General features: G+C 48.0%; 1 protein-coding gene across 1 annotated transcript in view; it reads left to right on the top strand.

Moving 5' to 3' along the window:
* Positions 1-4269: 4269 nt before the first annotated feature.
* Positions 4270-24968, top strand: part of LOC144486889 (zinc finger SWIM domain-containing protein 5-like) — a gene marked incomplete at its 5' end in the record, with an annotated part of 58656 nt that continues 37957 nt past the window's right edge. Inside the window, 4 exons of the mRNA XM_078204921.1 lie at positions 4270-4626; positions 12867-13015; positions 14469-14619; positions 24073-24261. Of these exons, the coding sequence (XP_078061047.1) occupies positions 4270-4626; positions 12867-13015; positions 14469-14619; positions 24073-24261 (846 nt within the window). The remainder of the gene's footprint in view (positions 4627-12866; positions 13016-14468; positions 14620-24072; positions 24262-24968) is intronic.

Here is a 24968-nt window from a genome sequence, read left to right as displayed (position 1 = left end):
GCCTACATTCGAATCGTAACAGCAGAAGTGCTTTGACTGCGTGCAAAGCACTTTAAGGCTGTCTTGTGATCAGGAATGATGCTATTTAAATGGCAGTTCCTCTGCTACGGGGGCTGCTCACAAATATTGACACTACACTGCTCGCCTTCTGAAAGATGGGGAAAGCCACCGCAGAGAGGCGCTCTCCTTGATGCATAATGTTCTTAAAGTAGACTGTGGCCAAATAGAAATCCGAACTTGTAACTCCAGGTTGGAAAGCCTTGAATGAGAAGGTTGAATTGTCAGCAGAGGGCAAATAGATTTTAGTAGGTTGCAAAGAAAACTTTGAAAAAAATTGCTATGGGTATTGTCGGGATTGAAGTTCCGCACTGCAATTGCCAGGTAGTTCTGTAAAATATTGAGGGGGGGGTGGAGAGCATAGGGATGTTTAGTTTAGTTTATTTATTACTGTCACAAGTTGGCTTACACTAACACTTGCAATGAAGTTACTGTGAAAATCACCCTCGTCGCCTCACTCCGGTGCCTGTTTGGGGAGCTTCATAGAATCCTACAGTGCAGAAGGAGGCCATTTGGCCCATCGAGTCTGCACCGACCACAACACCACCCAGACCCTATCCCCATAATCCCATGCATTTATCCTAGCTAGTTCCCCTGACACTGAGGGACAATTTTAGCATGGCCAATCCACTAACCCGCACATCTTTGAATTTGGGGGAGGAAACCGGAGCACCCGGTGGAAACCCACGCAGACGCTGGGAGAATGTGCAAACTCCCCACACAGTGACCCAAGCTGGGAATTGAACCTGGGTACATGGCGCTGTGAGGCAGCAGCACTAACCACTGTGCCACCTGCGATGTGGGTGTGAGATGACCAACTGCTGGAGTGAGCGCTGAAAGCAATTATAGCACTGCAGTTTAAGTAGCTGTGAATGCAGCATTTCCTCTTAATGGTATAAAATTAGCTGACTGCATCGGAGTAAAGCATGCACAGCAAAGCCTCCATTTATATGAAATTCTTTTGAGCAAAGTGTGGCTGATGGGAGCACAACAATTGTTGGAAAGGTGTTAACCATTGATGCATTGCATTAATTTAAATTTCCATAGTAATTAAGGCTCGTTATTGCAGACTACTGCGCAAAGTAACAGGAGTTTTGACCTCTTTCAGAATTTGATTGGAACAGCTGAGGCAGAGGAACATGTTTTTAAAAACTAATTTTTCCTCTGTAGAGGTGAATCAGGTGTCTACTTTGCTCATACCTAGGAATTAAGTGTTGTGTTATAGCGTAAAGCTTGTGTCACTTGTGCATAGGTTGCACATGTTTATCCGTAATCCAGTCCGCTGGCAACTGCCGAGGGGTTCGAACACTGCTTTTTTTTCTTTTGCCTCTTGGACAGAGTTGAGAGTTGATACAGCTGATAGATTGCTCCCCGGGGAGAGTGAAACCCCTCCCCGCCCTTCCCTTCCACTGCAGTCAGTGCAACTCAATAGACGTACAGCAAACTAAGGACCAGTGTCATCTGTCTGCCATCGATTCATTTATTAAAACTAATTAAGGAAAGATGAGCTTCCAGCAGAGCCTGGGGACGGGCCGGTTCCTCCTGGGGAATTAGGATGATGGAGGTGTGATGTGGTACCATGCACACCACAGCTGAGAGCATCAATTACCTTCTCAACAAGGGAGGCATTTGTGAAAATGGCTCTTTCCTCTCTCTCCCCCCCCCCCCCTCCCCCCCCTTCAATCCCCTTCTTCCTCGCTTCTCCTGGAGCAAGTTATTGGTGTGAAGTCATCTTGAGGGGGGTAGCAGGTCCACCTCGCCGCCATCGTTAATTCTTAAGGTCATTAGCAAAGTCTGCAGCCCGAGCTGGATTTGGCACTGCTTTCTCATGCCACCCACTCCCGCCATGACTGCAGAGAGTTGAACGCACCCGGTGATGTGTCCCCAACATTTCACTCCATTTGTAAGTCTTATAAATAGCTGCAAACCAGAGGATTTGTCTTTTGCATAGACTCCTTTTTATTTTGTTTAGACTGCTTTGCCTTCTAAAATAAGGTTATGATAAGGTTCTTGATAGATTTTATGAACCTTGGCATCAATCCAGAGGCTTTTCACTCGCCTGCATATGCCCAACTTGCGGAGGGGAATGAGTTGAGTGTTTGTGGTTGTGCTTTTTTCGACTGTGTATCTGAGAGTTGGTTCAGATTAAGTTGCAGCAAAGCCCCCTTTTTGCCATTTATATTTTAACTCCAGGCTGTGTTTCGTTTACACCGTCTGTTGTTTTTCTTTTTAACCCCAGCCTTTCCCCAGTGCCTGGTTCATTTGCAGCTTCCCGATGGTTGGTTTTAGCTCCAGAGTGCAGCAAAAGCCTGGCCGGGCCGCACGTCCCCTTGACTGGCTGGTGGGTTTTGCTGCTACTGAAGTATCGTAGTTATGACGTTTCTGCTTCATTCATGTAGTTGCCTGCCTTGTGCAAAACCGTTTGAACTGCTGGATTCACAACAGCTGTGTCAAAATCAGCCTGTCCACGTTCTCTTTTTAGTCTTCTATCTGGTGGGTAGGGCGTGGATTACTCAAGCATTTTATTTGGACCAGGATTACCCATAGAGTCCCTCCAGTTCAGAAAGAGGCCATCCAGCCCATCCAATCTTGACTCTCTGACAGAGCATCTTACCCCCGTCCCACTGATTTCCTGCTGCCCTGCTCTGTCCTATCCCTTTAATCCCACACATTTCACATGGCCAATCCACCTACCCTGCACATCTTTGGAGACTAAAAGGCAATTGAGCAGGCCCAATCCACCTCACTGACACCTTTGGAGACTAAAGGGCAATTTAGCACGGCCAATCCACCTAACCCGCACATCTTTGGACACGAAGGGGCATTTTAGCATAGCCAATCCACCTTTTCAGTACATCTTTGGACTGTGGGAGGAAACCAGAGCACCCGGAGGAAACCCACGCAGACACGGAGAGAACGTGCAAATTCCCCACACACAGCCACCCGAGACCGGAATTGAACCCGGGTGCCTGGAGCTGTGAGGCAGCAGTGCTAACCACTACCATTAGCGTAATCAGATTGGAGTATATTTGATTTTTGTTTTGATTTGATCAAAAATCTGATCATCTGGATTAGGGTCTCAACAGGTTTACCTGGCCCCAACCTCCCTTTTTTTCACGATGACATTATGATCCTTCCAGGTTTGTATTTGGCTGTTCTTTTGAACACTCTGTGACTTTATTTCCTCTGATTCCAGGAGATTGCATTTCAATCCCTGTCTCCTAACCTTGGGCGGTAGTTTGTAAACACTTTTTTATTTGTCCCAGCCTGTTGTAGGAATAAGAGTACTTGGTTTAGGAACACATACGGCGGGGACCATGCTCGGAGATGCTGGCCTCCCAAACTCAGAATCAAAATAGAATCATTATAAAAGTGTCAGGACTGTCCCCAAATTGTGGGCACTTTCTGTGCTCCGGAACTTACTCCAAATTCTTTTCTCTCCATGCCAGGAAAGAAGGGAGACTTTGTCTCATTGGGCTGGCCTCGAGCCAAGCCTAAACCTCATTGCATCTCTTGGTGCTTGGCAGGCTAGTTTACCACGGTGGGGGGGGGGGGGGGGGGGGTGGGGCCGGGGATGTGTCAGAATCTTGCCAAGCCCCTGTCCTTGTATCCTGTTTTTATGCGCACTTGTTCAGTGGGAGTTGTTGGTTTTCCTTGGTGTTTTCTCTCTCTCTCTCTCTCTCTTCCTCCTTCCCCAAAGCTGCCACAAAATGGGTGCTGCAACCAACTGCGGGGGTCCCAAATACTGCTGGAGCTGAGCGGGGTTTGAACCTGGAACCTGTAGCTCTGTATGGCTTGTTGCTGTTGACGGCTACTTTTAATTCGAGATAGTGTCGAGAATAGAATCCCCACAGTGCAGGAGGAGGCCATTCGGCCCATCGAGCCTGCTGCAATGACAATCCCACCCAGGCCCTATCCCCGGAACCTCACGTATTTACCCTGCCGATCCCCCTGCCACTAAGGGGCAATTTAGCCAATCCACCTAACCTGCATATCTCAAGTGTGGGAGGAAACCGGAGCACCCGGAGGAAACCCACACAGACACGGGGAGAACGTGCAGACTCTGCACAGACGGTCACCCGAGGCCAGAATTGAACCCGGCTCCCTGGCGCTGAGGCAGCAGTGCTAACCACTCGAAAAATGCTTAAAGAATCTTGAGCTTTCCAGTGGGAAAAGATTGATATTAATCTTTTCTTTTCCTTCTTTACACAGGATTTCATTTGAGTGGAACTGTGACTGAGTTGGCCAGCCAAGGTGAACCCGAGAAAACGTACAAAGTCGCCATCAGCTTTGACCGCTGCAAGATTACCTCTGTAACGTGCGGCTGCGGTAACAAGGACATCTTCTACTGTGGCCACGTGGTGGCTCTCTCTCTCTACCGGATCCGCAGGGCTCAGCAGGTGGAGTTGCGCCTCCCCATCTCTGAGACGCTGTCGCAGATGAACCGGGATCAGCTGCAGAAGTTTGTCCAGTACCTCATCACGGCCCACCACACAGAGGTGCTTCCGACTGCTCAGAAACTGGCCGACGAAATCCTGTCCTCGTGCTCGGAAATTAATCAAGTGCACGGTAAGAAGCAGGGCTGCGTACCCTCGTGGGTTTGTGCAGTCTCCCGCTGCACTCTGATTACTGCTGTTCCGCTGAAACCGCGTCGAGGCTTGCATTGTACGCTCGATCTTTGTAGCAATGCGAGCAGCTCCGAGCTGAGTTAAATTTCTTTTCTTTTTCCGCACACTTGCAGCATTCCATTTCAAAGTCTAATTGGATCGCCTTTCATTCAGCAGTTTCCTGTTCTTGATCACAGTTGTAGGCCAGAATATGTGTTTTGTTAACCCCCAATCCAAGTACTCATCAAGATGGAGATTTTGGTTCTGGCAGTGGGACCTAAATCATTTCATGAGGTTGCGTTAAGGTATGTAGGCCACTTGGCCCACCCAGTCCATTGCCAAGTAGAAATGAACCATTCCCTTCACTGAGTGTTCTCTCACACCTACTAACTATTTCTTCAGGGAGAAAGTTTACTTTCCAAGACTGTGACTTGGAGCTGAATAGGCCTGGAATTGTAGCGTTCGTGCATACAATTAACAGGAAGCTATTGGCTTGCTGAGGAAGGAACAGAAAGGTATGTTGATTGCGGGGGGTGGGGGGCTGAGCGATGCAGAAAGGTGGGTGGACATTTGTGTAAACCATAAATACCAGAATGGGCTGAATGGCCTGTTTCTGGACTGTCCCTTACACTAAGTTGATCTTTCTCTGCACCCTAGCTATGACTGTAACACTACATTCTGCGCTCTCTCCTTTCCTTCTCTTTGAACGGTATGCTTTGTCTGTATCGTGAGCAAGAAACAATACTTTTCACTGTATACTAATACATGTGATGCTAATAAGTCAAATGAAAGTGATATCTTGTCTTAATACACCTTTTAACACAATCTAAACTTTTGAAGAATGTTCTGAGTCATTATTGTGGGAATTATTAGGACAGTGGTCAGAGGCAAATTATAAGGAGCCTCACAAAGGAGATGGGGGAGGATTAGGGAGGGAGGAGGGGGGAGGTGCGCTGGGGGGGGGGGGGGGGGGGGTGGAAGGGGTGAAGCCATGAGGAACTTGGGAACCAGGATGAGAATATTAAAATTAGAGTTTTTGCTGGACCAGGAACCAGTTTGTCAGTAGGCACAGGTTGGTTGGTGACTGGCACTCAGTATGGTGAGCTAGGATATGGACAGCATATTTTGGAAGTAGGGCCAACGGGAGATCATTGGAACAATCCATCTTGGGAGTTAAAGGCACAGATGTTTGAAAACAGCCGTTGAGCTGAGCCAGGGACTAAGTTGATGTTGCTGAGGTCATCGGATGAACGTCTTGCGCTCAAATGCAACATTTAAGGTTGAGTTGTGTCATTCAACTCTATGGTTGACAGGGAGAGGGGTGGGTTTGGCAGTGAGGATTAGAATTTGTGATGGGCGGCACAGTGGTTAGCACTACTGCCTCACAGCGCCAGGGACCCGGGTTCGATTCCTGGCTTGGGTCACTCTGTGCGGAATTTGCACCTATGTCTGTGTGAGTTTCCTCTGGGTGCTCCAGTATCCTCCCACAGTGTGAAAGACGTGCTGGTTAGATGCATTGGCTGTACTGAATTCTCCCTCAGTGTACCCGAACAGGCGTCAGAGTGTGGCAACTAGGGGATTTTCACAGTAACTTCATTGCAGTATTAATGTAAGCCTACTTGTGACACTAATAAATAAACTTTAAACAATAGCTTTGGTCCTAGTGTTTGATAGAGTACCATGTATGTGTTTTTTTTATTCATTTGTGGGACATGGGCGTCACTGGCTGGCCAGCATTTATTGCCCATCCCTACTTGCCCTTTAAATGGAGTGTCTTGCTCGGCCATTTCAGAGGACTGTTGAGAGTCCGCCACATTGCTCTGACTCTGGAGTCGTATGTTGGCCAGGCCAGGTAAGGACGGCAGATTTCCCCTCCCTGAATAGTGAACCAGTTGACTTTCTCTGACGATCGTGAATGTTTTCACGGTCATCAGTAGATTCTTAATTCCAGATTATTTTTCATTGAATTCAATTTCCACCATCTGCCGCGGCGGGGTTCGAACCTGGGTCCCCAGAACAAGAGCTGAATTTCTGGATTAATAGTCTAGCGATAATAGCACTAGGCCATCGCCTAGTGAAATTGGATTTGTTACATTTCCAAAAGCATTAGAAAAGTCAGCAAGAACCTCAGATGAATGTCGTCGTTGTGTAGGTAAGTGTGCCTGCTGCTTTTGAGCAGTCGCATTTGGCAGAGATGAATAACCACTTGTTTGGTTTGTGGTATTGGTTAAGGGAGGTATGTTGATCAGGAGACTGGGAAAACCTCCTGCTCCTTTGAGTTTCCTCATGGGAATTTTAGCACCCACAAAGTATGCAGCTCTGTGCAGGAGGATTGCACCTTGAACCCAGCACTTCCTTTTAGGCAGACAGTGGCACAGTGGTTAGCACTACTGCCTCACAGCACCAGGGACCCGGGTTCGATTCCTGGCTTGGGTCATTGTCTGTGTGGAGTTTGCATGTTCTCTCCGTATCTGCATGGGTTTCCTCCCACAGTCTGAAAGACATGCTGGTTAGGTGCCTTGACCCGAACAGGCACTGGACTGTGGCAACTAGGGGAATTTTACAGTAACTTCATTGCAGTGTTAATGTAAGCCTTATTTGTGACTAATAAAGTTTAACTTCTACATTAATTTTTATTATGGTGATTAATGTAACATTAGTTAGTTAATTGTAAGTTTGTCCACTACACTAATGTTCACTAATGTCCTTTAGGGAAGGAAATCTGCTGTCCTTACCCAGTCTGGCCTACATGTGACTCCAGAGCCACAGCAATGTGGTTGACTCTCAACTGCCTTCCAAGGGCAACTATGGATTGGCAATAAATGCTGGCCCAGCCAGTGACGCCCATATCTCACGAATGAATAAAAAAACCCACTATTTTAGGGGATTTTGACAACTTCATTGCAGTGTTATTGTAAGCCTACTTGTGACCATAATAAGGGAGGGCAATGGCCTAGTGGTATTATCGCTAGACTATAAATCCAGAAACTCAGCTAATGTTCTGGGGACCTGGGTTCGAATCCCGCCACGGCAGATGGTGGAATTTGAATTCAATAAAAAATATCTGGAATTAAGAATCTACTGATGACCATGAAACCATCGTCAGAAAAACCCATCTGGTTCAGTAATGGAGGAAATCTGCTGTACTTACCCGGTCTGGCCTACGTGTGACTTCAGAGCCACAGCAATGTGGTTGACTCTCAATAGCCCTCCAAGGAAAACTTGGGATGGGCAATAAATGCTGGCCCAGCCAGCGACGCCCATGTCCCAGGAATGAATAACTAAAAAAAATAAACTTAATCCTTGGAGCAGAAGTTTAATCGTAGCAAACCACTTCCCCATACATTTCCTGCTTGGAAAGTGGTCCAGTCATCCGTCATCTGATGCTTATTGCATGCGGCAGTGAATTTGCACCAAGAGGAAAGGCATTTAAAAATCCTTGTCAAATTTGTAATACCTTGCGTTTGTTGCATGGTAAATTGAAATCATATGGGGCAGTCTCCTGGCAAAGTTGTTTGATCTCTAATGATCAGAGCATACTGCTCAGAATGGCAAAGTCGCCCTTGGGGCAGGTTCTGGGCGATAACGTGCCTGGCTGATAAATTCCATGCCACAGCCAGCTGAAAGGATGGGCATTGTCGAGCCTGTTCAGTAGACCCCTCTAGCACAGTCTAGCAAGGCCTTTGCAATTCAGTGTATCCTTCTGCCAAGGTGAAGGGGCGGGGGCTGTACTTGCGGCATCTTATTTTTTCCCAAATGGGACTGGCTGGTGATTTCATTCCCTGTAATTGCACAGGACAATAATTGCCATTTCAAGATGTGCCTCACAAACCATAAAAAGACCTTTCATATTTTTGTTGTCTGTACCCATTCTGCTATTGGCTCTGATGGGTGTTGGAAGTGCTAAAATGTTGCTCTGAATTAAATCGACAAAGCAGATGGTGAGTACGGGGTAGTTTTGTCTTGTTTTTGTGCAGGGGAATATGAGGTCGGATGATTCCATAAAATGTTTTGGCAATGTTTCTCCTTCTCACATTGTTTTCTTTTTGCCATCTGTTTTGAAGCTGATTCAAACAGAACCCTAGCAGGCAGCTTAGTTGTTAAAGTAATGTGATGTCTGACATGTATTCCACCCAAGCTGAGGAATGTGTTCGCACTCGGTTGTAAATAACAGCACACGCGCGTCACTGATATCCCCCTTCACTGACTGACTTCCTCACATGTGAGTCTGTGCAGTGAGTGGGCGGCACGGTGGTTAGCACTGCTGTCTCACGGCGCCAGGGACCCGGGTTCGATTCCCAGCTTCGGTCACTGTCTGTGCGGAGTTTGCACCTTCTCTCTCTCTCGTGGGTTTCCTCCCGGGTGCTCCGGTTTCCTCCCACAGTCCGAAGATGTGCCAATTTAGGCACATTGACCCGAACAGGTGCGAGGCGCGTTTCGCAGTGACTTCATTGTAGTGTTAATGTAAGCTTTTCTTGTGACACTAATAAATAAACTTTCAAGAGTGTCAGTAGACTTTGTTTGCCCAGAGGTGGCCATTATTAAAACCTGATTCATGTGTGGCGTTCACTTAAGCACACTCTCAGAGCAATAATAAGTGGATGGTAATGGGACATCTGAGAAGGTGATAGTGAGCCACCTGGAATTGCCGCCGTCCTTGCAAATGTCTGTTGCTGCTTGATTGGGTGTTTCAAAAATTTGACCCAGCGGCAGCGAAGAAACAGTGATTCATATTTCCAAGTCCGGGGTGCTCGTGTGTTTTGAGTAACCTCCACATGGTGGTGGTCCCGTGTGCCTGCTGCCCCCCTCCCTCTACTCTGTACTAGAGGGATTTACTGAACAGACTTGACAATGACTATTCCTTCAGCTGGTTGAGAGGCAGAGAATTTATGAGCAAAGTCTTGTTACTGCCCCAAGGACCATGTCGCCATTCTGAAGTAGTGGCGGTGGTTGCCGGTTTGCTGTCAGAGGAGCCCTTGCTGAGTGGCTGTGATGCGTCTTGTAGACGGTGGGAGTCTTGTGTTTTAAGGTGGTGGATGGGCTGCTTTTGTCCTGGATGGTATCAAGCTTTGACTGTTGATGAATCTGCAGTCATCCGAGCGAGTGGAGAGAATTCCGTCACACTCCTGACTTGGGGAGTCAGGTGGTGAGTTACTTCAGGTCCAAGGAACTCTGCAATGAGTATTTGTCTGGCTGATCCAGTGAATTATCTGGTCAGTGGTGAGCGTGAGGATGATGGTGATGGAGTGGTGATGATCCCCATCTTGGATCTATTGCACTTCCCTCAACCCCTGCCTGATTTCAGTGCATCATTCCAATTATCCTAGTTTATTGAAGGAGAGGTGGTGCATATATGTAGCTGTTTAGGCTCTGTTAGTTTTTAACTTAGTGCAGGAAAAGGGATTCAAGTTTGCTTTTTTTTAAAAGCATGGGTGCATTCTTTGGATATGAACTGAAGCCAGCCTTTATTCTAATTTTAAAGAAGCTGCGAAAGATGTTTCGACTCATTGCTAAGACTCCGAGAACCCCACACGACGCTGCAGACATGAGGCAGATTGCTAATCATTGTTAAAACTTTCTGAATATTTAATAAACAAATCAGCTTTTCCACTGTGTAACCTTCTAAGCAAATTCTTAGGGTTAGCAAGGTTAGGTATTTTGTTGTATGAATAGGCTTACATTAACACTGCAATGAAGTTACGATGAAACTCCCCTAGTCGCCACACTCCAGCACCTGTTCGGGTACACCGAGGGAGAATTTAGCACGGCCAACGTACCTAACCAGCACGTCTTTCGGACTGTGGAAGGAAACCGGAGCACCCGGAGGAAACCCACTCGGACACAGGGAGAACGTGCAGACTCCGCGCAGACAGTGACCCGGGACCCCAGCGCTGAGGCAGCAGTGCTAACCACCGTGCCGCCCATGTGAACAACGATGGAGCAGCCAGACAGGGATTTTCCGGCTGCACTTGCCCTGAAACCAAAAAACCCCACCTGAGATCAATGGACTGTTGCATGGTCCACTCCGATTCTTGTGGCGGACGGGAAAGTGACTCCCTCCCGGGGGCAGAAATCACCCGCCTGATCCGCCAGCCACAGGCTCCACTCTCAATGGCCTTAATTCATTCGTGTCCCAGGTGTGCTCCCTTTCATGGCCCTGGCTCTGGCTTTGGATATGAAGCCCACATTTAGCCACTTTATAACAGAGTTGGCGCTGAAAGAGGCTATTCACTTGAGGGTCGGAGACTCCAATAAAACAATGCTATATTGCATTGCTGTAATTGCTCAAAGCAGGTCTCTGATCTTTTTATAAGCGGTGTGTCTGGCAGTGCAGCCATCACGTTCAGCTCAGCTTTTGTACTGCAGCACCTCCTGAATTTGTACTGGTGGAAGGTGTTCAACTCTTCCTATTCCAGTTCCCTGAATTTGCCTAGTTCCTGCCTTTTTGTTCCAAGTCCGGCCTCGGGTCACTGTTTGTGTGGAGTTTGCACGTGTTCTCCGTGTCTGTGTGGAGATTCCTCCAGGTGCTCCGGTTTCCTCCCACACTTCAAAGATGGGGTTAGGTGAGTTCATAGATCATAGAACAGTACAGGCTCTTCGGCCCACGATGTTGTGCCGAACCTTTTCCGAAACCAAGATCAAGCTATCCCACTCCCTATCATTCTAGTGTGCTCCATGTGCCTATCCAATAACCGCTTGAAAGTTCCTAAAGTGTCCGACTCCACTATCACAGCAGGCAGTCCATTCCACACCCCAACCACTCTCTGAGTAAAGAACCTACCTCAGACATCCCTCCTATATCTTCCACCACGAACCTTATAGTTATGCCCCCTAGTAACAGCTACATCCACCCGAGGAAATAGTCTCTGAACATCCACTCTATCTATCCCCCTCCTCATCTTATAAACCTCTATTAAGTCGCCTCTCATCCTCCTCCACTGTAAAGAGAAATGCCCCAGCTCCCTCAACCTTTCCTCACAAGACCTACCCTCCAAACCAGGCAGCATCCTGGTAAATCTCCTCTGCACTCTTTCCAGTGCTTCCACATCCTCCTTGTAGTGAGGTGACCAGAACTGCACACAATATTCCAAATGTGGTCTCGCCCAGGTCCTGTACAGTTGCAGCATAACCCCACGGCTCTTAAACTCCAACCCCCTGTTAATAAAAGCTAACACACTATAGGCTGCCTTCACGGCTCTAGCCACTTGAGTGGCAACCTGCAGAGATCTGTGGATATGAACCCCAAGATCTCTGTTCCTCCACATTCCTCAGAACCCTACCTTTGACCCTGTAATCTGCATTCAAATTTGTCTGACCAAAATGAATCACCTCGCACTTATCAGGGTTAAACTCCATCTGCCATTTTTCAGCCCAGCTTTGCATCCTATCTATGTCTCTTTGCAGCCTACAACAGCCCTCCACCTCATCCACTACTCCACCAATCTTGGTGTCATCTGAAAATTTACTGACCCACCCTTCAGCCCCCTCCTCCAAGTCATTTATAAAAATCACAAATAGCAGAGGACCCAGCACTGATCCTTGTGGTACACCGCTGGTAACTGGTCTCCAGTCTGAAAATTTTCCATCCACTACCATCCTCTGTCTTCTATGAGATAGCCAGTTGGCCATGCTAAATTGTCCCTTTGTGTCCATAAATGTGCAGGTTAGGTGGATTGGCCGTGGTAAAATTTTATTAATCAGTCCCAAATAAGGCTTGCATTAACACTGCAATGAGGCTGCTGTGAAAATCCCCTAGTCGCCACACTCCACCGCCTGTTCGGGTCAATGCACCCAATCAGCATGTCTTTCGATTGTGGGAGGAAATCAGAGCAGCCGGAGGAAACCCCCACACACACGGGGAGAACGTGCAAACTCCACAGTGACCCAAGCTGGGTCCCTGGTGCTGTGAGGCAGCAGTGTCGCCCACATGTGTGGGGCTTTGGGGAGAGGGCCTGACCGATGCTCCTGTCAGTTGGTGCAAACTCAGTGGGCCAAATGGCCGCCTCCTGCATTGTGGTAATTGTATGAATAACACCATTTTGGTTTAAAGGCTTGAAGTCAGCAATTTGTGTAGTGCAGCTTTCAAAGTCTCATCTGCCTTCTGTTCTCGCGCACCGTGAGGTTCCACCCTGCGCCAGTGTTTAATTGTTCCTGCAGAGGCCGGGTTGCACTTGCTAAAATTCTTTCCACGTTGCATTGCAGGTGCCCCTGACCCCACAGCAGGTGCAAGCATCGATGACGAGAACTGCTGGCATCTGGATGAAGAGCAGGTACAGGAACAGGTGAAAGTGCTACTGTCGATCAGTGGATACTATGGAGCTAGCAAGCAACTGCACTCCATGTTTGCTAAGGTAAGCACCCACAGTTAGCTTCACAGATCCTATAATTGCAGAGAGTTGGGATCTGTTGCCGCTGGGACACACAATGTCCCTTACTGCCCGCCTTCCCTCAAGTGTTTCTGAAAACTATTATCATGGTACGCGTCTATCTCCTTGCTGGATTAACTCTGCTGAAAACGTCCAGGGTGGGACTTTCCGGCCGCGTCGGGCTTTTCATTTGACCTGAAAGGACAACTTCCTGTTTAGTGGTATTATCCACAAAGAGGGCACACCTTGCTACGCCGCCACTGCACTGAGGTATCTTGTCTAGATTCATGCTCTGGTTTCCCTCGCGTCCCAGGCCCCAAGGCAAAAATCCCACCCGAGGCCACCGGACCTTTGCATGGACCGCGTTCCGCCCACTGCAATTCCTGCAGCGGGCGGGACGGTAAAATTGCACCCCTAATGCTTGTCGTGTGATAATCACCCCTCGTCATTGCTAATCTGTCCCCTCACTTGGGCAGATTTTCTCCTGACTGTTTTTCAATGGTTAGGGTGGAGGGGACATTGAAATGGGTAGCAATGGGCATATCTTGTGTATGTATACAACGTTCTCCGGGATATAAATGACCACAAGTAGATTCATAGATGCAGAAGGAGTCTGCACTGACCACAATCCTACCCAGGCCCTGTAACCCCATGCATTTACCCTAGCTAGCCCCCTTGACACTAAGGGGCAATTTGGCATGGCCAACCCACCTAACCTGTAACATCTTTGGGACTCTGGGAGGAAACCAGAGCACCTGGAGGAAACCCACGCAGACACGGGGGAGAACGTGCAGACTCCACACAGACATTGACCCAAGCCGGGAATCAAACCTGGGTCCCTGGCACTGAGAGGCAGCAGTGCTAACCACTGTGCTGCCCACTGTGCCACCCTCAAAGCAAGGTTTGTGCTTGCTGATCCCACTTCAAGGCTCACGTTTTGATTGCATGCATTTGTTGTTTTTCAATAAAAGAACACCACATTCTCTAGAGGGTGACTCGTGCTCTGGTACCGTTCCACATGCAGACTATCCCTCCAGCAGCTTCAGCGTGACAGTTTTATATCACTGACAATAGACAGTGAATGGTCCCATCCTCGCTGATTATCCACATGTGCACGCGCTCCATTAGGAATTGCCGGGAGCAGGACTCGCCGAAACTCCTCCTAGCCCTCGTTGCTGAGGCTAATTGCAATGGCCTCCACGCGGTTGATGAGATCCGCTAATCGGAGATGCAGCCCGGGACCCTTCCCCCAGCTCCACCCTGCCCCACTTAAGGTGCTGCACGCATGTTTAATTCCATCCTGGTGGCGATCTATTATCTTCAGTACCAAACAGTTAATTGCTTCTGCTGCTTATTGTGGTGGAAGCTTTTTTTTTTTAAGTGGCGCACACGCTATTAAACTTACATAGTATCTGCAATTTCTTTCCTGGCATGACAGGTGCGGGAGATGCTCAGGATGCGGGACTCCAACGGGGCTCGTATGTTGACCCTAATGACTGAGCAGTTTATGGAAGACCCACGGCTCTCACTATGGAGACAACAGGGGACCGGGATGACTGATAAATGCCGGGAGCTGTGGGATGAGTTAGGTAACGGCTGCCTAGTTATGCCTCGCATTAAACCTTTTTGGTTATTAAACCCGAGTTGGTCTCTCTCTCTCTCTCCTGGCTTCATTTATCTTCTGCCCTGCTTCAATTTTGTTTTGCAGCTGCATTTTCTTTTGTACGGGGCGGGGAAATATCTGTGGCTGAGTGAAATCTACTGGACTGACAGGAGCAGGACTGGGATTATTTTGAGTTCATTATGTTCATATAGCTTTTAACTTTGGGCATTCATGAAGCAAAGTTTTTCTTTTCATAAATTTGCTGCTCTTCCAATATTTTTTTGGCTTGCTCTGTGCAGCATTTTGGCAGGGACATGCACTATAAACCCACAAATGAAAACACCAAATGCTGGGAATCCACAAGGCAGTCCAGCAGTGGCTGAGAGAAACTAAGTCAATGGGGGAAATCTTAATGTGCAGCAAGCACATGAAGCGGTTGGGGGGGGGGTTTAAATAGGAAAAGATTGAGTGTGTCAGGATGTTGGCTACAGTGCTGCCGACTTCCACCGAGGCTGGACAATAGTCGGGCAGCCAGCTTGCTGCTCGGGGGTGGTGGGTTGGCAGTTTCAATGTTAATGAGGCTGGGAGCCTTGGATTTGGCCTGCCTTGCAGGTCTCTGCTGCAGCCAGCTGGGTTTCCTCCGCCCCTGGGCTAGGACAACTTTTGGGGGAGTGGGAGATGAATGCTTGTGTGCTACACCTTGTGGGGTCAGGTGCAGCAGTGATACTTGTTCCTGTGCCCTGAGCACCCCCCAGTTCAGACTGCACCTGTCACAAGGGATCAGGCCCGCCTGCTGGAAGGTACGCTCCACCCGACTGGAAGCCAAATCTGTCAGCCAGGGTGATGTCCAGTTAAGGAATCTCGTTCAGGGCCAAAGGATGCACACAGCGTGGCTTCCTGTTGTATATTTGCAAGTGGAGGAGAAAAGTCAGGAAATATAAATCAGTGGATTTTTGTTTTTATTTGCAGGCTGATATTAAATTTATTACATATTAATATAAATTATATTTAGGGTGGCACAGTGGTTAGCACTGCTGCCTCACAGCGCCAGGGACCCAGGTTCAATTCCAACCCAGGGTGACTGTCTGTGTGGAGTTTGCACATTCTCCCCATGTCTGTGTGGGTTTCCCCTGGGTGCTCCGGTTTCCTCCCACAGTCCAAAGATGTGCAGGTTCGGTTTGGCCATGCTAAATTGACTCTAGGTTCGGGGGGATTAGCGGGGCAAATAAAAGAGGGGTTACATGGATAGGGTGCAATCAGTGCAGACTCAATGGGCCGGATGGCCCCCTCCTGTACTGTAGGTATTCTATGGTGACCTTCCATTGCCCAAAGTGTTTCCTGGCCAGCGAACGACTACTGAGGTATACTCACTGTAGTTTCGAGCACCAAGAGAACATCCCCTTTCTCTGAAAGTGCCGCAGGCTTTCCATTTGACCTGAAAAAACGGCCTCATGTTCGTGGTATTATCCACAAAGAGGGCACATCTTGCAATGCCACCACTGCACTGAAGTGTCTTGCCTAGATTTATACTCTGGTCTCGCAGTGGGCTTTCGCCCTCAACTATCTCTCTCTCATATATACTGTATCTCCTACATCTGTTTGGGATGATCCCAGGCATCTTGTATTACATATCCATCCACCCACCTTCCTGAGAGTGGAGTCAGACACTTTAGGAACATTTAAGCGGTTATTGGACAGGCACATGGAGCACACCAGGATGATAGGGAGTGGGATAGCTTGATCTTGGTTTCGGATAAAGCTCGGCACAACATCGTGGGCCGAAGGGCCTGTTCTGTGCTGTACTGTTCTATGTTCTATAGTTAAAGGCAAGGTCTGGTTTATTAATGCTGTGCCACTGAACGTACACTAATGGGAATGCAAAACAGTTTTCTTTTTTGTAAAGAAAGGGCATCCCTCGTTCATGCAGCTCTATATTTATCATAAGAAATAGGAGCAGGAGTAGACCATTCACCCCTTAGAACCTGCTCCACCATTCGAGAAAAATCATGACTGATCTTCACTCCACTTCCTGCCTGTCCTTCATATCCCTTACTCCTTTGTTGGTTTTTTAAAAATCTGCTCAATACTCCCCAGTTGCCTGTGGGAAGCTTGACACCATCCAGGACAGAGCAGCCCCGCTTGATTGGCATCACATCCACAAACATCCACTCCCTTCACCACCGACGCTCAGTAGCAGCAGTGTGTACTATCTACAAGATGCACTGCAGCAAGTCACCAAAGATCCTTAGGCAGCACCTTCCAAACCCACGACCACTTCCATCTAGAAGGGCAGCAGAAACCTGGGAACACCACCACCTGCAAGTTCCCCTCCAAACCACTCACCTTCCTGACTTGGAAATACATCAGCTGTTCCTCCACAGTCAAAATCCTGGAATTCCCTTCCTAACGACATTGTGGGTCGACCCACAGCAGCGATTCAAGAAGGCGGTTCACTTACCACTTTCTCAAGGGCAACTAGGGATGGGCAATAAATGCTGGCCTAGCCAGCGACGCCCATGTCCTACGAATGAATAAAAAAAACAGTCTTGAATGTATTCAATGGTCCAGGTTCCACTGCTGCTTGTGGAAGAGCATTCCAAAAGCTAATGACACTTTGAGAGAAGAAATTCCTCATCCTTAAATGGGAGAGCCTTTATTTTTAAATTGTGCCTCCAAGAAATAATAATCATCTCCCCTGTCAAGCCCCCTCCGAATTTTTGGTTTCAATAAGATCACACTCATTCTTCGAAACTCCAGTAGGTATGGACCCAATCTTTTCTCAAGGCAGCCTCTTCATCCAGGGAATCAGCCTGGTGAGCGTTCTCTGAACTGCTTCCAATGCAGAAGTACCCTTCCTTTAAAAATAGTTTATTCACTAGTGTCACAAGCCGGCTTACATTAACACTGCGATGCAGCTACTGTGAAAATCCCCCTAGTCGCCACATTCCGGCGCCTGTTCGGGTACACGGAGGGAGAATTTAGCACGGCCAATGCACCTATTTCACAGTAACTTCATTGCAGTGTTAATGTAAGCCTTACTTGTGACTAATAAATTAGCTTTAACCAGCACATCTTTTGGACTGTGGGAGGAAACACACGGGGAGAACGTGCAGACTCTGCACAGACAGTGACCCAAGCCGGGAATCGAACTGGCATCCCTGGCGCAGCAGTGCTTGCCACTGTGTCAGCACCAAACGACAGCGCCCAACGTGGGGCTCGAACCCATGCCCCTGAGATGGAGTCTTGTGCTCTACCGACAGACCTTTAGGAACCAGGAGTTATTGATGGGCATGATTGGGTTAAGTAGTGTTACTCTTTTTCATGTGTTGAGGGCAATTGCTGGAAGTTTGGAATAAAATTTGGTACCCAGAGTAGAACCATGAGCTGTTGAGGTGGAGTCTCTCTTTAAGGTGATTGATTGCATAAGGTAGAGGAATGTTAAGATGTGTATGGACTGTGAACCATAGTTGAAGCTAAACACACTGGTACAGACTTGATAAGCCAAATGGCCCAATTGCTATAAGATTCTTGGCCCAGTATTAGCATGGAGCATTAGGTTTGTTTAAGTTTATTAATGTAGGCTTGCATTAACACTGCAATGAAGTTGCTGTGAAAATCCCACAGTCCTCACACTCGGGCGCCTGTTCGGTTACACCTGAGGGAGAATTTAGCATGGCCAATCCGCCTAACCAGCATGTCTTTCGGACTGTGGAAGGAAACCAACGCAGACACTGGGAGAACGTGCAGACTCTGCACAGAGTCACCCAAGCCAGGAATCAAACCCTGGGTCCCTGGCACTGTGAGGCAGCAGTGCTAACCACTGTGCCAAGCTCCTGCACTGCACCTACAACGTGGCTTAATTTCAACCTTGGAAACCTTACAAAGTCGAGAAATAAAGTTGCTCAATTCTTTGGGGCAGCCAATGGGGTCGACCTCTTGGGTGAGAATGCTGGCAAAGTTGTAAATAAGTATACAGATGACCATCTTTGGGTGAATAATGTTCTTGTTGCCAGCCTTGCATTCAAACTGTGAAAGCTAATCTTTGTAGTTAGCTGGTTTCCAGCCTGCAAAGACCGACTGTATACAGAGAAACATAGAAACTAGGAGTAGGCCCTTTGAACCTGCTCCACCATTCATTTTGATCATGTTTAATCATCAAATTCAACATCCTGACTTCCCCCACCAACCCCAATATCCCTTTAGCCCCAAGAGTTGTATCTAATTCCTTCTTGAAATCACAGCGCTTTGGCCTCTTAAAGCTAGCTCCTCGCTTCAATGCCTGTTTTGTAAATCCAAACCCTCTAAAATTTAGTTTGCCAAGAAACCTTTTATAAAAGTCCAATCACCGTGGAGTTTACACATTAAAAAACAGGCACCTGACAGAAGGAACTGATTTACAGTTTAACTCTGTATATGTAATCAAAGCTGCAAAGGGATCGCAACAGTCGCACGCACATGGGACACCTGTGAAATGGACTAGTCCCTTTCTAGTTTTGATCGGAACTGTGTTCCGTTCACTGATGTTTAGAGTTTCATACTGAGACCATCGCAACAGTCATTAAAGTGGGAAATCAGGAGGAAACGTGGTTCTGTTGAAGTTCTTTCTTTTGAAGTAGTAGTGATTTAACCTGTGCAATGCCTGTTGGTACATTGGAGGCTTTAACACTGGAATCATACAGATTTACGATGAACACGATTGTTCCAGTTGCCCCAAAGATCTAAAGCAGTGAGGCCCTGGCTGTCGAGCCAAATGAAACCCCTCGGATATTTGGATGAATCCCTAGAAACGAGAGCCTGGTACTCCAACTGTCCTCAATCCGCCGAAGTTTGAGGTTGGAAAGCCCAGGTTCCTACTGCTGATGACTGACTGACTCTGCTGATTCCCTGTTGGAGGTGCACTTCAACAGAAGCCAGTTGAAAAATTGATCCAGCTCAACCTCCAAACCCTATTGTAAGCACTGAGGGTTTTGGTGGGGGGGGGGGGGGGGGGGGGATGGAGTTAAGTCCAAAGATGTGCGGGTTAGGTGGATTGGCCATGTTAAGTTGCCCCTTAGTGTCCAAAGATATGTGTACATTAGGGGAATTAGCAGGGTAAATACGTGGGTTTGGGTGGGGTGCTCTCGGAGTTGGTCCAGACTTGATGGGCCGAATGGCTTCCTTCTGTACTGTAGGGATTCCATGAATAGGTGTTTCCAAAGCCATTTGTCAATATTTTTTATTTCAATTTGTAAATAGTTGCGCTGTAAACCAACGAAAAACATTCCATCAAACTTTAGTTCAACATTCTATTTCTCTCCTTTTTCTATTGAAGCCAAGTTTGTCCTGTTTGACCCATGATGTTTTTGAGTGCCTCTTGGTACGCTGGTATTGAGGGAGGTTGTGGGTGGGAGTAAGCATCAGGCACGAGGAGATGCATCCCTACCATTCTGACCTGCATTTACAACTTTACTCCCCTCCCACGCCCGGTATGAAAAATGCCTGGCTCCTGCTTGCCAGCTCTTCCCCGACAGCAGAGGAGATTGGGAAACGGGGCTCGGTTTTCCTGCCTGGCTATGGCTTAATTACTTTTAATTCCCCCCTCATGCTTGCTATCCAAAGTGTTGTTTTCAAACTGCAGCCAGTTTGAATTCCTTTTAACCTGGGGCGCTGCTTTACATGCCAGTGATTTTTCTCCTATCCACAGTCTGTCTCTAGCTGATGTTTCAGAATAAAGTAATCTTTTCCATGATGGTCGCTGCTGCTGACAAAGAACAAGGAAAATTACAGCACAGGAACAGGCCCTTCAGCCCTCCAAGCCTGCACCGACCATGCTGCCTGACTGAACTAAAACCCCCTACCCAACCATATCCCTCTATTCCCATCCTATTCATGTATTTGTCAAGACACCCTTAAAACTCACTATCATATCTGCTTCCACTACCTCCCCCGGCAGCGAGTTCCAGGCACCCACCACCCTCTGTGTAAAAAAAAAACTTGCCTCGTACATCTCCTTTAAACCTTGCCCCTCGCACCATAAACCTATGCCCCCTAGTAATTGACTCTTCCACCCTGGGAAAGTGCTTCTGACTATCCAAAAGCAAATCCGTTTTTTAAAAATAAAATGACTCCTTCGTGCTGACTCTCCTATAACTTAATCTGCTTTCTGTGTGCCTCACTCAGTGCCATGCCACGTGCTTCCCGCATACAGGCATGTTACAACCAACAATAAAATGCCGAGTTGTATGAAAAAGATCACTCCAGTGTCGCCACTGTTATAATGTAGAAAAATCACCAGCCAATTTCTGCTCAACCAGTGAAAAAAGAAAATGCTGGAAAATCTCAACAGGTCTGACAGCATCTGCGGAGAGAAAACAGAGCAAATGTTTCTTGTTTCGGACAGCATGGTGGCACAGTGGTTAGCACTGCTGTCTCTCCGCGCCAGGGACCTGGGTTCAATTCCGGCCTCGGGTCACTGTCTGTGCGGAGTCTGCACTTTATCCCCGTGTCTGCGTGGGTTTCCATCGGGTGCCCTGGTTTCCTCCCACAGTCCAAAGGTGTGCGGGTTAGGCGGATTGGCCGTGCTAAGTTGCCCCTTAGGGTCAGGGACACTAGCTAAGGTAAATGCCTGGGGCAATGGGGATAGGGCCTGGGTGGGATTGTGGTCGGTGCAGACTCGATGGGCCGAATGGCAGCCTCCTGCACAGTAGGATTTTATGATTGTATGATTTCCTCCCACAGTCCAAAGATGTGCGGGTTAGGTGGATTGGCCGTGCTAAATTGACCCGAGTGTCAGGGGGATTAGCAGGGTAAATGTGTGGGGTCACGGGAATAGGGCCTGGGTGGGATTGTGGTTGGTACAGACTTGATGGACCGAATGGCCTCCTCCTGTACTGTAGGGATTCTATGATTCTAGTATTTGGAAGATTCTTTGTCAGGGATGACTCATCGTCAGAGTTGAAGACACTTGGAAATAGGATGAGATTTGTACTGTTGCGGGGGCAGGGCAGGGGGCCAACGGTTGGTGGAGACGGAGAGGGGGCGGGGGTGGAGATGGACAAAAAGACAAAGGGAATATAAATAGTGATCTAGCTGAGAGTGGCACATTGAGATTCAGCATCTCCAGTGTTATTACCTTCTGCTCAGCCAGCTCTGACAAACAGCAATGAGATTGTCAATTTATTTTGTGGTTGATTTGAGGGATAGATTTTGGCCAGGCAACTGGGCAGAATCCTTGTTTGAAATATCAGTACAATTGGATCTTTTACATCCACCCGAGAGCAAGGATGGGCCTTGTTTTTGGCTTAAAGCTTCTTAAAGACGGCACCTCCAGCAGTGCAGCACTCCTTCAGTTCTGAACTGGAGAGTCAACCTAGGTTGTGTTGAGGTTGGACTACAGAATAGTTTCACGCCGCTTCAGTTTACACACAAGACATCTGTAAAAGAATGAAGCTGAGGCAGCTGTTCAGTGGGCTTCATAGAATCTCTGCAGTGCAGAAGGAGGCCATTCGGCCCATTGAGTCTGCACCGACTCTCCAGAGTATCTTACGCAGACCCTCTTTCCGCCGCCCTATCCCCGCAACCCCACATTTGCCATGGCTAATCATCTAACTACAGATCTTTTTATTTAAAGTTTTTATTTATTAGGTGTCGCAAGTAGGCTTGCATTAACACTGCAATGAAGTTACTGTTACTGAAAATCCCCTAGTCGCCACACTCCAGCCCCTGTTCGGGTACGGTGAAGGAGAATTTGGCACCTAACCAGTACGTTTTTCGGATTGTAGGAGTAAACCGGAGCACCCGGAGGAAACCCATGCAGACACTGGGAGAACGAGCGGACTCTGCATAGACAGTCACCCGAGGCCAGAATTGAACCTGGGTCCCTGGCACCATGAGGCAGCAGTGCTAACCACTCTTATCACTGAGCTTAGTGTAACTACATCTGAAACTTAATTTGAGTCGATTTCTCAAGATTGTACATTTTATGAAGCCACTGTACAATTAAGAGTACGTTCACATATTTTATGATGGTTGTTAATTATGGGCGGCGCAGTGGCAGAGTGGTTAGCACTGCTGCCTCACCACGCCAGGGACCCGGCTTCGATTCCCGCCTGGGTCACTGCCTGTGCGGAGTTTACACATTCTCTGCGTGGGTTTCCTCCGGGTGCTCTGGGTTTCCTCCCACAGTCCGAAAGACTTGCTGGTTAGGGTGCATTGGCTGTGCTAAATTCTCCCTCAGTGTACCCGAACAGGCGCCGGAGTGTGGGCGACTAGGGGAATTTCACAGTAACTTCATTGCAGTGTTAACGTAGGCCTACTTGTGACACTAATAAATAAAAATAAATAAGTTGAGAATTACATTCCCAAGTCTAGCTGTATGAAATCCCAGCCTGCTTGCAGGAGGAAAATATTCTCGTATCCATCTTGCGTTGGAATCGGTACAGGGACTGAGGTTGTTTTGTTTGGCTTTGGGGCTCAGTTGAGGTTGAGTGATAATTGTTGGAACTCAACCCCCCTTTACCACTGAATGGGTTGCTGTGCTGAAGGCTTGTGCGGGAATCCAAGAAATAGCCTGATTAATTCCCCTCCTGAAAGGGGGAATCTGGGCAGGAGCACAGACTGAAACAGTAAACATTTGAAATGAAAGCAGAAAATGCTGGAACCGCGAAGCAGGTCAGTCGGCGTCTTTGGCGGAGAGAGAGAGAGAGAGAGAGAGAGAGAGCAAGAAACCAAGTTCGTGTTTCACATTGGTAACCTGGCGTCAAAAATTGGAAGGCGAAATCTAACTTTGACTCGTACCGACGGTCTGAATCGAGACAGATGCAAATTTAGCTTAAAATTAAACACACTCTCTGGGCTCTGGCTGCTTTCGTAGTCAGTTCTCAAACCCGACTTTGGTCTCTAAAGGAAGCGCTGGTGACTCAGTTCACCGTGGCACAACTGATATATCTGGCTGAAGCAATCCTCGAATTGCCCCGGCTGCGTGTCATTGAAGAATCCTGCTAAATGAGTGTCACTGACGAGTGAGGCTGGGGAGAAAACTCTTGACGAAATGCACGAGTCATGCAGCAAGTATTAGCCGTGTTCGCAAAGGCGTTTGCACTGACGGAATGGCAGATTGAGCTGGGTTTTTTTTTTTAACATTACCCTTTCAAAATGCGCATCATGCGAAAGTGTATTTGTGGTTCACGTTGCCAGCCCAGTTGTTGCTTTGAATTTTTTTTTTGATGTCATAAACAGCTGAGGAAACCAGCTGGCTAAGTTTTCATAAGGAAGCCACAGACTCCCCTGAGGCCCTGCACTGTGTTCCCACCCTATTGTTTATACAGCAGCAGCAGCAGCAAAGTGGCTCAGGTTAATTTTAGTCACGTTTTTTTTTTCTTCCCCCAAATTTTAATCACCGGTTTCTCCCTCTCTTCCCCCCCCCCCCCGCCCCCCCCCCCCCCCCCCCCTCCCACCTCAGGTGCTCTCTGGGTGTGTGTGGTGTTGAACCCTCATTGCAAGCAGGAGGAGAAAGCTGGCTGGCTCGAGCTACTCCGCAAGTGGAACAACATGGATGTCTGCCCACAAGAAGATGGTAACTATGGCAATCATGTCAACGAAACCCCGAGTATCACTGCTGGCTTGCAACACAACTCAAATCGAAACCCAGGTATTTAATATGTTGTTTGGTTGGAACTTTCCAAAAGCAACACAAGCGCTGTAACAAATATTTGTCAGAGTTTCCTATCCACCTTGTATACGTCTTGTAGCAATGTTAGGTGGAAAGAAAACTCTGCCTGTCCCCCCTTACAGGGTGTTGTGAAGAGTTGTGATGTGTACCTGTCTCCCAAGTCATCTCATTACGTCCGTGTTACAGTTTTGCATGCCAAGTTTCTCTGTCTGCCTTCACCCCAATGATCATTCTTGGTGTTACAGGACCTATTATAGTATCATAGCCTCCTACAGTGCAGGAGGCCATTCAGCCCATCGAGTCTGCACCGACCGCAAACCCACCCAGGCCCCATCTCCACAACCCCATGTGTCCACCCTACCTAGTCCTCCTGACACTAAGGGGCAATTTAGCATGGCCAATCCGCCTAACCCCAACATCTTTGGGAGGAAACCACAGCACCCGGAGGAAACCCACGCAGACACGGGGAGAACGTGCAAACTCCACACAGACAGTGACCCAAGCCGGGAATCAAACCCGGGTCCTTGGCGCTGTGAGACAGCAGTGCTAATCACTGTGCCGCCCTATTAAAGAACACTTGCCTCTTCAGTTGCGTAGTCTCATGTTTTCCACGCAAGAGTTGATAATTTGACTAGCTTAGGGTTTTAAGAAAAAAGGGCAGCATGGACAAGTTGGGCCGAAGGGCC

Source organism: Mustelus asterias, unplaced genomic scaffold (genome assembly GCF_964213995.1).
Source record: "Mustelus asterias unplaced genomic scaffold, sMusAst1.hap1.1 HAP1_SCAFFOLD_505, whole genome shotgun sequence".
Lineage (NCBI taxonomy): Eukaryota > Metazoa > Chordata > Chondrichthyes > Carcharhiniformes > Triakidae > Mustelus > Mustelus asterias.
The sequence above is the reverse complement of the archived record's forward strand: the minus strand, read 5'-3'. Positions and strand labels throughout refer to the sequence as shown.